This window comes from Ornithorhynchus anatinus, chromosome 4, assembly GCF_004115215.2.
Source record: "Ornithorhynchus anatinus isolate Pmale09 chromosome 4, mOrnAna1.pri.v4, whole genome shotgun sequence".
Lineage (NCBI taxonomy): Eukaryota > Metazoa > Chordata > Mammalia > Monotremata > Ornithorhynchidae > Ornithorhynchus > Ornithorhynchus anatinus.
In genome coordinates, this window is record NC_041731.1 from 78,066,000 (window position 1) to 78,079,572 (window position 13,573).

The 13,573-nt window shown below is 45.0% G+C and overlaps 1 protein-coding gene across 1 annotated transcript in view; it reads right to left on the reverse strand.

The window, feature by feature from the left end:
* TAF2 (TATA-box binding protein associated factor 2) overlaps window positions 1–13,573 on the reverse strand; it is a 119,421-nt gene that overhangs the window by 24,425 nt on the left and 81,423 nt on the right. Inside the window, exon 22 of the mRNA XM_029062274.2 lies at window positions 1,080–1,189. Coding sequence (XP_028918107.1) covers window positions 1,080–1,189 — 110 coding nt within the window. The remainder of the gene's footprint in view (window positions 1–1,079; window positions 1,190–13,573) is intronic.

The following is a 13,573-nucleotide window of genomic DNA, read 5'->3' on the forward strand; positions in this document are numbered from 1 at the left end:
TTTCAAACACTAAAAATAATGATGTAAATAGAACAGTCAGCCTTCAATGTCCTGAAGGATTACATAAACTCTTATATAGTCATCCTGCAAGTAGTGTGCCAAATATTATTAAAGAGCAGCTTGTGAATACTGGATGAAACTGCCTTAGTAATGAAAAACAGTTCAATAGTATAAGATACAGCACTCTTCTATACCGGCCCGATGCTACCCAAATAGAAAAATCATTACTTCACTAGTCAAACTCAGAAAAGCAAATACGCAATGTAAAAAGGAGCTCTAATTGAAAGTTTTTAGAAACCCCAATTTGCTTTCCTCATTTGAAAACGGGTGGCAGTAGGTATCTGCGAAACAGTACCTTAAAGTTCTCGAGTTCTGGAACTGGTGGATTTGGAGGGTCGGGGGGAAGGGAGGGGGATCGGTTATGCTTTCACGGCTTAACGATGTTAGAAATTCTCTATTCATAACAGTTCAAGAGAAACCCGGGAACACGAGCCTCCCTCCCCCGGGTTTTTTTCCCCAAAGTTTTCAAAGGGTGAAACTTAGCTTGTGAAACTAAATCAACAGTGTCGTGATTTTTTAAGATTCAAAATAAAACCTTGAATACGATACCGTGGCCAATGCAATGTGATACCTTGTTTAAAATTAAGGTAGGTGTAAACTATATATTTCAATCCACTATTGAGACAAGAAATAAAGCCTAACATGTAAACAATACCCGGTAGTCTTAACGGCCTGAACAAACTCTGCAGAAACTAACCCGGTTGGGTCTACTGCTTTAATACAATAATCGATTTCTCTCATTTACAGCGCCGGTGATGTTATTTGCAGAGCTTTGCACACCTCTGTTACTTCCAGTTGTGAGTCCTCAATCGCAGGCAGCTTAGACTCTCACCATATTTTAAGTTTAGCCCCTTGAGCACGAGAGAACTCGCAAGTCATTCTGCAGCCCAATCTGCCAATAGTAGCCATGTCTCCAGATTTGGAAGTTCCACCTCTCTCATTTCTCGTAATGAAAACCGATGGCAAATTACAAACGCACAACACACAGAATTTTCATCAGTCACCAAAACAGAACTAACCTGAATTCATAAGCTTCCAAAGTTGGTCTACCAAGGCTTCATTGCATAATGGAGATTCCATATTCTTAGTGAATGGAGGATTCTTTGTTAGCATATTTAAAATCTTATGTCTAAAAGAGAGGGGAAAAAAATATTTTTTACCATTTCACTCGTTCTGGTTTTCTCCCCTAATTCTCACTGTAGATTTGAATATTTACGATTCACATTTCTTCCACGTTTCTATCCACCCTAAATGCTAAATGATGTTATGATCCTCATTACAGTTCAGATTATTTATTACATTTTTTCAAATTCAGCAAAACAATCCTTCACTATTTGAGCATCTTATGAAAACCCAAACCAAAGGTTTCTAAGAAACCTTCCTTTACAAGATGATGCGTATTTGTTGAGTAGAAAATACGGTGAGAGAAAAACGGTTTAAAGCATTAATACATTCATCTCCCCCAATAAACTGTAAACTTGTTATGGGCAGAGAATGTGTCCGCTACTTCTGTTATACTGTACTTTCCCCAAGCGCTTAGTACAGTGTTCTGAACATAATAAGCATTTAATAAATACAACTGACTGATAAAGAGCAACGGATGCAAAGATGAAAACTGTTACATTACAGAGAAAAAGTACTATTTTTTTTTTTTTTTTTTTTAGAGCCTGGGATTGTTCAACAGCTGTGATTTTAGTTGGGCTCCCCGAAGTTTCAAACATCAAGTGCTAAAACCACTGTGATTAGGCTGAGAACTTCACTGCTTTGTTCGGACCTGGGAGAAAGTTGGGATAACTGGCCAGACAATATTACTTTCTGCATATGCAATTAAGCAGTGTGGCTCAGTGGAAAGAGCCGGGGCTTGGGAGTCAGAGGTCATGGGTTCGAATGCCAGCTCTGCCACTTGTTAGATGTGTGACTGTGGGCAAGTCACTTCACTTCTCTGTGCCTCAGATATCTCATCTGGAAAATGGGGATTAACTGTGAGCCTAACGTGGGACAACCTGATTACCCTGTGTCTCCCCCAGTGCTTAGAACAGTGCTCTAAGCACACAGTAAGCGCTTAACAAATATCAACATTATTATCACCCTAGAAACTAGCACAGGGAGAAGTCGCCATGGTGTGCATGTTGGTTATTTGTATTTCAAAGCACTGCTTCCACTGGGTTTCAGGCAATGTAAATTCAGAGCTGAGTGTCTGTCCTTTGGTTTTCTCTCAAGTTTTTCTTCAAGAGCACATATTGTACTCAGTGTAAAGAGTACCCTCAACAAATGCTGATGGTTATTATTAATAATAATCATGGCATTTGTTAAGCGCTTACTATGTGCCATGGAACTGTACTAAGCCCTGGGGTAGACTATTACCTTTTTTATTTTGTTAATGGGGTGTAGAATCCCCTTGATTCTATTTATCTTGATAATGTTGTCTTGTTTTTGTTTTGTTCTGTTTAGCTCTGCCGCCTATCTTCCCCGTTTAGACTGTGAACCCGTCATTGGGCAGGCATTGTCTCTATCTGTTGCCGAACTGTACATTGCAAGTGCTTAGTACAGTGCTCTGCACGTAGTAAACGCTCAATAAATACTACTGAATGAATGAATGAATACAAGGTAATTGGGTTGGACACAGTCACTGTCCCACATGGGGCTCACAATCTTAATCCCTATTTTCCATCTGAGGGAACTGAGGCCCAGAGAAGTGAATCGACTTGCCCAAGGTCAAAAGCAGACAAGTGGTGGATCCGGGATTAGAAGCCAGGTCCTTCTGATTTCCAAACCCGTGCTCTATCCACTAGGCCACACTGCTTCTCTAGCTGTTAAGAGATTTCATTATACAGCACGCAGTACCTGGAAGGTGAACTCTGTATTTTCATATTCCTTTATCCATTTGTCTACATACATCTTTCAAGTATGAAATAAATTCTGTGAAATTTGGGTCTTTATTAAGCACAGAATTCTAAAAATGAACTTGGCATTTGTTATTGATATTACTGCAGGGTATTTCTCCAAATTAAAAAAACACCACCACACAAGGAGAGTCTATGACCTGTGACATTTAACTTGATTTGGTCAATCAATCAATGATATTCATTGAGCACTCTGTACAGGGCTCCACGTTCAATGCTTTGGGAAAGTAAAATATAATAGATTTGGTAGACATGATTCATCCCTGCCCTCAAGGAGCTACTTTTTACGCTACTTGTTAAGCGCTTACTATATGTCAAGTACTCTTCTAAGGGCTGGAAAAACATACAAATCGATCAGGTCAGACACCGTCCCTGTCCCACATGGGGCTCACAATCTAAGCAGGAGGGAGAACAGGTATTGAATCCCCAGTTTTGCAGCTGAAGAAACTGGGGTGCAGAAGGGAAGTGACTTGCCCAGGGTCACACAGCAGGCAAGCAGTGGAGCCAAGATTGGAACTCAGTCCTTTGGCTCCCATGTCCGTATTTTACCCACTAGGCCACACTGCTTCCCAATCTAGTGGGGGGACAGACATTACAACGAATTAGAGATGGGGAAGCGGCAGTGAAGATGGATATGTGAGTGCTGTGGGGAGGTGGATGAGGTGGGTATCAAAGGGCTTAAGGGGTAAAGACTCATTCAATCATATATTGAGCGCTTACTATGCGCACAGCACTCTACTAAGCACTTGAGAGAGTACAATATAACAATAAACCAGACACGTTCCCTGCCCCTATCTAAGTGTTCAGGCGACAAATGGATCAAATCCACAATTTCATTCATTTATAGGCCTGGGGTCTAATGCCAGGTCTGCCAACTGCTTGCTGTGTGACCTCGGGCGAATCGCTTCACTTCTCTGACCTTCAATTTCTGCAACTGTAAAATGGGGATTCGATATCTACTCTCCCTCCTAGTTAGCCCCATGTGGGGCGGGGACTAGGTCCAAACCGATTGCTCTGCTTCTATCCCGGCACTTAGAAGAGTGCTTGATGCATGGTAAGTACTTAAAAAAATACCATTTTTTTAAAAAAGGCACTCTGTATTAAAAGAGCTAGGAGAGTTATACAATAATCGGGTGGATACAGTTTGACACACATGAGGCTCACAGTCAAAGAAGTCTTTTTTTGTTTACTGGATTCACCAACCTGGTATTACCCCACTCCCTTCCTCCCATCTTGTGGATTATCGTTTTATGATTTACTGAAAATTTCCCCCAATATCAGGCAGGCTAACAAAGTAAGGCTGAAAGGCCAGTCTGGAAGCAAGCAGGGAAGGCAAAAAAAGAGAGAGGGAAGGGAGTAACCATTTATTGAGCACTTACTGTGTGAAGAGCGCCGCACAAAGCGCTTAGGAGAGTGCGATTCGATAGACTCGGCAGACATGTTAGCGAAGTACAGAGTAAGTGAAACCCTGGAGTGAAGACTGGAAAACTGCGGCTCTTTATTCCTGTCACAATGGTTTTCCTACGGAAACTTACAGAGCAGAGTGAGCCTCCAGCTCTCCTGGCTACGCACACGGAGGGCAAGGTCACTGCCCCATCTGGGCTGAGAGAATTACACCAGGGAGGAGGTGACCGTCTCTCCAGGAGGCCACTGTTGAACCACATTAAAGGCTGTTTTAGCTAGCCACCATGGGGGAAGCCGCTGCAAACTGCCCTTCGCATATCCCCCCACTCGCCAGGCCGACCTGGACCCACTGATCCCTTGTGGGGAAGGAATTTACAATGTCTGAGTCCTCTCCAGTGGTATGTGCCGCTTCCCCGGGGCTGTCGGCTAATCAGATTTACTGAGCGGTTTGTTCAGGCAGCTTCAGCCCCCTGCCAGTCAGTCACCGATGCCCTGTCCTCCCGGACTTTATCCGAATCAGTGTCTCAGTCCCTCCTCCTGCCTGTTGGGTCATTACCATCTTTCATTTATTCAATCGTATTTATTGAGTGCTTACTGTGTGCAGAATACTGTAGTAAGCGCTTGGAAAGTACAACCGTGTCAAGCAACTACTCTATTTTACTTCCTGCAGGCACTTATCATTCATTCAATCGCATTTATTGAGCGCTTACTGTGTGTAGAGCACTGTACTAAGCGCTTGGGAGGGTACATTATAACAACAACTGCCAACGGTCTTTCCCGGGGGCCACAGCCACTTTTAGGCACTCACTCAGCGAGTCCCTTCAAGATCGTTTTTTCTAGCCCACGTGCAGTTTAAGAGAAGCAGCGTGGCTCAGTGGAGAGAGGCCCGGCTTGGGAGTCAGAGGTCATGGGTTCTAATCCCGGCTTCGCCACCCGTCAGCTGTGTGACTTTGGGCAAGTCACTTCACTTCTCGGTGCCTCAGTTAGCTCATCTGTAAAATGAGGATTAACTGTGAGCCTCACGTGGGACAACCCGATGACCCTGTATCTCCCCCAGCGCTTATAACAGTGCTCTGCACATAGTAAGTGCTTAAGAAATACCAACATTATTATTTAAGGGGACCTTTGGGGAAACAGGATTACAGACGAATTTCTCCCCTTCACTGACTGAAAATTAACTTTTCACTCTCTGGCCTCTGAGGGTTTCAAATGACAGGGATTAAGAGATGTGAGTGTCCTCGCTGAGCTGAAGGGAGGGAGGAGACTGGTAAAAGAAAAAAAAAAGCCAAGTTGGATGAGCTCCTTCAGGCCGCTGCCCCTCACTTCAGAGACCCCACTCTCTCCCCTCTCTCCCACCTCTAATTCACTATCCATGGTCTCAGAATTCATCTCTCCTATAGTTCTGGCCCCCTCCCTCCCTGACGTTCTCTTCCTCTGAAGCCCCTACCATCTGCCTAAATCACCCACTACAATTATCTGTTAATTAGTTAATTAGTTAATAAGTGACTTTTTAAAGTATGTGTTAGGCACTGTACTAAGCGCTCAGGTAGACACAAGCTAATCAGGTTGGACACAGTCCCTGTGCTGCACGGGACTCAGTCTCAATCCCCATTTTGCAGCTGAGATAACTGAGGCCCCGAGAAATGATTTCATTCATATTTCTTGAGCGCTTGTGGACAGCACTATACTAAGCACTTGGAAGAGTACAATAGCCCACAACGAGCTCACAGCTTAGTGACTCGCCCAAGGCCACACAACAGACAAGTGGCGGAGCCAGGATCAGAACCCACGTCCTCTGACTCCAACATCTGCGCTCTATGCACTAGGAATCAGCGCGGCTGGGGGAAGCAGCGTGGCTCAGTGGAAAGAGCCTGGGCTTCGGAGTCAGGGGTGATGGGTTCGACTCCCGGCTCTGCCACTTGTCAGCTGTGTGGGCAAGTCACTTCACTTCTCTGTGCCTCAGTTCCCTCATTTGTAAAATGGGGATTAACTGTGAGCCTCACGTGGGACAACCTGATTACCATGTATCTACCTCAGCGCTCAGAACAGTGCTCTGCACACAGTAAGTGCTTAATAAATACCAACATTATTATCTACCACCCCCTGACCCTTCTCTTTCTTTTCCCGTGGTCCTACTTCAACCACCAAAGGGATGCTCCTGAAGGCACCCCCAACCCATCTTTCATTCATACATTCAATAGTATTTATTGAGCACTTACTATGTGCAGAGCACTGTACTAAGCACTTGGAATGTTCAATTTGGCAACACATAGAGCCTGCCCAATGATTGGCTCACAGTCTAAATGGGGGAGACAGAAAGCAAAGCAAAACAGAACAAAACAAAACATCATCAAGATAAGTAGAATCAAGGGGATGTACACCTCATTAACAAAATAAAGAGGGCAATAAATTATATATACAAATGAGCACAGTGGGGAGGGGAGGGGAAGGGGAAAGAGCAGAGGGGGGAGGGGAGGGGGAGCAGAGGGAAAGGGGGGCTCAGTATGGGAAGGCCTCCTGGAGGAGGTGAGTTCTCAGTAGGGCTTTGAAGAGGGAAGAGAGTTAGTTTGGCGGAGGTGAGGAGGGAGGGCGTTCCGGGACAGTGGGAGGACGTGGGCCAGGTGCGAACGGGGGACAGTGAGGAGGTGAGCGACAGGAGGAGAGTGTGTGGGATGGACAGTAGAAAGAGAGAAGGGAGGTGAGGTAGGAGGGGGCAAGGTGATGGAGAGCTTTGAAGCCAAGAGTGAGGAGTTTTTGGTTCGTGCGAAGGTTGATAATAGGCAACCACTAGAGGTTTTTGAGAAGGGGAGTGACACGCCCAGAGCGTTTCTGTAGGAAGATGATCCGGGCAGCGGAATGAAGAATAGACTGGAGTAGGGAGAGACAAGAGGAAGGGAGATCCGAGAGGAGGCTGACACAATAATCGCTTCCCCTTGTCCGCCCGAACCTCACCCACTACCCCCAACTTGGACACACCCGAAATCTCATCAACACTAGTCACTGGTCAATCTTGCAATTTATCAGCTCTAAACCACCATTCTACAACCACAACTTCCTAAGGAGCCTGCTTCTCTGTCCCGGAAAATCGGTCTCCCCAAACGCAGCGGCCTCAAATCTCCAGACCCCCTCGGCCTATCCCAGGCCATCATGCCTTATTTGAATCCCTTATCCAAACTCCCCTCGTCCCATCTACATATAAATCCATGCCCTCAATTCCGCCCTCTCTACTGAAGTGGATTCCCCAGCTCCCCCAAACCCCAGGTGATCATCTCCGCTTCAGCACTAATGTAGCAGACCGCTGCTGGAGGAAACCCACCCAGCCTGACTTCGGCTACTTCGAAGTCACCTTTACACACTCAGATTCTGTTCTCCCTTCTGCTCGGGCATATTGCTTCTCCTTTGCCTGCCATGCAAATTGCATCCATCAACTATTCCAGACCCTCCCTCCCTAAATCCACCAAGTCCCAACACTCCCGCCCCTTCCCGCTGAGGATCTTCCCAACTAGTTTTTGACAAATTTGAAAACTCTGAGCTCGAGGCTCCCCCAGAACGCCCCCATCACTTCCCCAGTTCCGGCTCATCTGTACATCCACTCTCTCATCCCTCTTGAGATCTCTAAAAAGATCGTCTCTAAAGAGCTCTAAAATGATCGTCCACCTGATTTCAAAATCGTTCCCTCCTCTTGCATCCAACCCTCCTTTCTCATCTACTAAAAACACTCGCACCTACTTTTCTTCCTTCCCTGAATACCATCTTCAACCACTTTCTCTCTTATGGCTCCTTCCTCGCCTGCCTTCAAGTATACCCCCACCTCTTCTACCCTAAAAAAGCCTCTCTGGACCCCATTCAATCATATTTATTGAGAGCTTACCGTGTGCAGAGCACTGTACTAAGCACTCGGGAAAGTACAATACAAATAAAGTGACATTCCCTGCCCACAGCGACCTTACAGGATAAAGGGGGGGAAGACAGACACCAGAACAAATAAATAAAATCACAGATACATACATAAGTTCTGCGGAGCTGGGCAGGAAGAGGGAGATGAGGAAAAGTGGGGCTTAGTCTGGGAAGGCCCTCTTGAGGGAGATGTGACTTCAATAAGGCTTTGAAAGGGAGGGTGTTCAAATCTGTTGGATTTGAGGAGGGAGGGTGTTCCAGGCCAGAGGCAGGATGTGGGCTAGGGGTTGGTGGCGAGATCGAGGCACGGTGAGAAGGTTAGCACTGGAGGAGCAAAGTGTGTGGTTGGGTTGTAAAGGAGAGAAGCGAGCTGAGGTAGGAGGGGGCAAGATGATAGAGCCATCTGAAGCCAATGGTGAGGAATTATTTTTTTTGATATAGAAGCGGATGGGCAACCACTGGGGTTTTTTGAGGAGGGAGGAGTGACATATCCTGACCATTTTTAATAGAAAAACGATGTGGACAGCATGAACTGGAGTGGGGAGAGACAGGCGGCTGGTTGGTCAGCAAGGAGGCGGATGCAGTAATCAACTATTAACCCCCATCTCCCTCCTCCAATTTCCTTCATGACTCTCTACAATATAGCTCCGGCCTCTTTCACTCTCCTGGAGCCACAACAATATGGGCAACAGTTAAGTGCTTACTATGTGCTCACCACTGTGATAAGTGGTCACTTTACAGTGGAAGAAGAGGACGGAAAATTAAAGGACTTCCCCAAGGTCACACAGGAGAGAAGTGGTTAAGTTGGGTTTAAAAACAGACTCTCCATTTTACAGATAGTCTAACAGACAGACACAGCAGACAAAGGGCGGAGCCGGGATTAGAATCCATGACCTTCTGACTCCCAGGGCCGTACCCTATTAACCAGGCCATGCTGTTTTTCTACTCATTCTACTGTACTCTTTCAAGTATTTATGCTAGGGCTCTGCACAAAGGTCTTCATAAATAAGGTTGATTCATTACAAGAGAAAAAGTAAAAACAACAACAACAACAACAACAACAATATCGGTATTTGTAAGCACGGATGTGTCAAGCACTGTTCTAAGCCCTGGGGTAGATAGAAATTTATCAGAGTAGACACAGTCCCTGTTCCATATGACGCTGAAAAGAGGGAAAAGTAGTGTGGCCTAGTGATGAAAGCATGGGACTCGGAGTCAGAAGGACATGGCTTCTAATCTTAGCTCCACAACCTGTCTGTGTAATCATGGGCAAGTGAGTTAACTTCTCTGTGCCTCAGTCACCTAATCTGTAAAACTGGAATTTAGACTGTGAACGTGATGTGGGACAGGGACTGCATCCAACCAAGTTACCTTGTATCTATCCCAGTGGTTTGAACAGTGGCTGGCACCTATGAAGCACTTAATAAATACCATTAAAAAAAAAATCCGCCATTTTAAAGACAAAGTAAGCAAAGCACAGAGAAGTGAGGTGACTTGCCCACGGTCACACACCAGACACGGGATGGAGCCGGGATTAGAACCCAGGTTCTCTGCCTCTCAGACCCCTGCTCTTTCCACTAAGCCCCGCTGCTTCTCTAAAGACAATGACCCCTGTCCTGAAAGAGCTTTCGATCTAGCGGGGGAGAGGGATGATAGGACGAAGGAGAGGATGTGCACGTGAACGTGTGCTTAAATAACACGGCAGGCTCCCAAAGTACCCGGAATGGCTGTGAATACTTAAGTGTGTGGCTGGAACTAACTACTTCTCTAGACACCAGCTCCTCGCAAAGGCAGTAAAACTACTGCGTCTTTAGCTGGGATCCAGATTACTCCAACTGCACACAATAATGTCCTTATTTTGAATAATAACAGTCTCTCCAGATTTTTGAAATTCAGTTGAATTGGGCCTACGTCCTCGAAATGAAGACTGGGAGTTTTTGAGACTCCTGGCAACGCTTGTCGAATCATTCTGTGCTATGGCTTTTACGGCCAGAGACGGTGACATTTAAAGGTACACTCACCCCACAGCAATAGACACCGATCATCCTAAAAATACACCAGACGCGTCTTTACGGTTAGTACGGTTTCTATCTTCTGTAGAAGTTTTCTATTTGGATTTCCCGGCATCTTCCACTCACTGCTCAGGTTTAACTACCTCCCTGCCCTGACTGGTCCTCTTTCTTCTGCCCCTCCTTTGTATAGGGGGGTCACGTCCAGGGCCAGAAATCGGAGGTGGTGATCACTACCCGCTTTGGTCACTACCCCCAAGCCCCGATCACGCTGCCTTTCAAACCACCGGAAGGCCTCCGATCCTGACCTCGGAGTTGAGGAACAATGTTTTGAAAAGAAAAGTAAAAAACTTTTGAGCTAGGTTCTATTAAAAAATAGAAAAAGGGACTTCACGTTATTGTGTTTCTTGAGGAGAGTCATATGCACCCTGGACTCCGAGAAGTGGAACATAAAAGTAATTCCAAAAAAGATCTGTGCTAATCTTTGTCTTTAGGGGAAAGCTTTGTATTACATCTTCTTTCCCTCTCAGTTTAGGGTTATCTCAGGATCTAACTGTTCTCCCTTTGCCCCTGTAACTCCTCTGCATTCGCACTCTCTCATTCATTCAATAGTATTTATTGAGCGCTAACTATGTGCAGAGCACTGTACTAAACACTTGGAATATACAATTCGGGAACTCTCCTCTCTTTTCTCCCCTCAATTTCCTCTTCTTCTGCCACCTGAATTTTCTCTTTTCCTGCTGCTGCTGAAATCATCTGGCTTTCTTCTCTTCTATTCTCGAACAGCCATGATGTCTGTCCCCACCCATGCTGCCTAAGCGCCCTCTCTGCCAGACATCCGCTGCCTCTGGGTCCTCTGTTCTTCCTTTTGTTCTTTAATTTAATTTCCGTTTTCATTTTTTCAGCCACGCAGTTCCTCTGGCTCTGCTCCAGACTCCCCTCCATAGATTATCTGAGAGCAATTTTTAGGAGCGAGGGCACAGGGAAAACTCGCAGGAGGTTGCCAAAACCAAGGAGAACAATATTCCCAAAGCAGTTTTGAATTCTCTACCAAAAAAAATGATGATGATGGTATTTGTTAAGCACTTACTATGTGTCAAGCCCCGTTCTATGCACAGATACAAGCTAATTAGGTTGGACAGAGTGCCATGTAGGGCTCACAGTCTAAATCCCCATTATGCAGATGAGGGAAATGAGGCCCAGAAAAGTGGCTTCCTCAAGGGCCCACAGCAGACAGGAGGCATAGCTGGGATTAATCCTTCTGACTCCCAGCCTGTGCTCTTTCCACTAGGCCATGCTGCTTCTTCAAAAAAAAAGTGAACCATCCCCACCACGCAAAAAAAAGCCCAACACACTCTTCAGGTTTTTTTTTTAAAAAAAATTGAGATTGTCTCTAATTTCCCTGTTCGAAATGAGAAATGTCTATAAAGTGGAGGAGAAAAAAAAAAGATTCCAAGTTTCCCCACCGAGAAACAAAAACTGCATCAGGGCAGCATGACTGTATCTTTGTAACCTGCTTCCATCCACAGGGCTAAGAAGCTTTAGACATTTCAGCTGGCTACTGAAACCAACAACAATAATAATAATATAATAATCATCATCATGAATCGGGTACCTTAAACATAATTAAGTTGGTTTCTCCTGTACTACAAGCAAAGCGGTCCTTTTGATGAGTGAAAAGAATCCAAGAATGAAAGAACTGATAACTACTCTAAAGGAGTCAAAATGTATTCTGTGTTTCGCTTGCTCTTGCCATCATCACACATCACCTTAAATGACCGAGAAATGCCTGGTAAAAATTATGAAATGATTGTGATACCTCCCAGTGGGTAATTGCAAAATATTAAAGCTACTTTTCAACATATGTCAGATGCTGTTGAAATTTGGACATAACAAGACTGGTTCCAAGACAACTGTTTGGATCGTGTTAGGCCCGTTTTTAGGTTTTTGAAAAAAAAATCACGTATTAAAGATATTTTAAAAGAGATGTCACATAAGACTTCTTCCCTTGTTGGGAGGGAGTCAACATCATCAGTGGAAACAGACTTGATGCACATTCTTTAAAGTGTAACGAATCCAGTGTGATAAAAGTTGGTTATATTTATGCCGAATTCAATCCTTTCGATTTCGATTTTCTCTTCACTGTGGACAGAAAACTGGTTGCGTTATTAAATGCTAGATTTTCAAGGGCAGTGAGCAGTGGAAAGTGAGTCCTAGCCTATTTCTTCTCTACCACTATGCATTTAAAAACGGAGGACTATCGGGCCCAAAGGCTATTTATTATATATCCTCACAGGCTATTCCTGGCCCCTCAAAATCCAACAGGTACTGAAGAAATGGCTGGCCTTAACCGAAATAACTCACACAACAGCCGCAACAATTCAGAAACAAATTAAGAATGGTACCCTTCTTTTGACTCAAAGCAGTAATTCAAAGATATATTTCATGGAGTCTAATTATTTAACTCCCCTACAGTTTATTTTTCATTTCTTTAATCAACCAATAGTACTACTGAATGCCTAATGTGTGCAGAATGCTGGAAGGAGCGCTTTAGAGAATACGGAAGAGAAGACATCGTCCCCACCCTCAAGAAGCTACTGGTTAATTTTTCAAAATGGCATTTATTAAGTGCTAGGGACTGTACTGAGCGCTAGGATGGATACAAGCTAATCGAGTTGGACACGGTCCCTGTCCCACAAGGGGTTCACAGTCATTGAATCCCTTTTTTACAGGCAAAGTAACTGAGGCACAGAAGTGAAGCAACTTGGCCAAGGTTATCCAGCAGCAAGTGGCAAAACTCACATTAGAACCCAGGTTCTCTGACTCCCAGGCCCATGGTCTTTCCACTAGACCATTCTGCTTCACTTGCACACAAGATCTCCCTTCCTTGAATTCTCAGGACTTTAACTTGCGGGGCATTACTGTAAGGTTATCACAAATGGTCCTCAGACGTACATTACAGTTACTGCCGTGACTGGCCTCAGTCGATTTCTGAAAGGGCAAGCTCTATCCCAACTTTCCCTGTACATGGCATATACAGGGCTGTATATGGGGCTTTAGATTAACTTATCCTTGTGTCTGAGCTCGCACGCTTTGGTCCCGACAGCAAGTATGTTTGGGGAGGGGCAGGCAAAAGAGGGACAGAGACCCGGCAGGTTTTGTGCATACAGGCACTGAAAGAGGAGAAAGGAAAGCAACTAGCTGCTCACACTGCTCTACTGAAGGTGAAGGACCTACCACCCACACAGAAAGTAGAGGAAGGGCATACCTAGAAACTGAGGCAGACAACGGAAGGCCTAG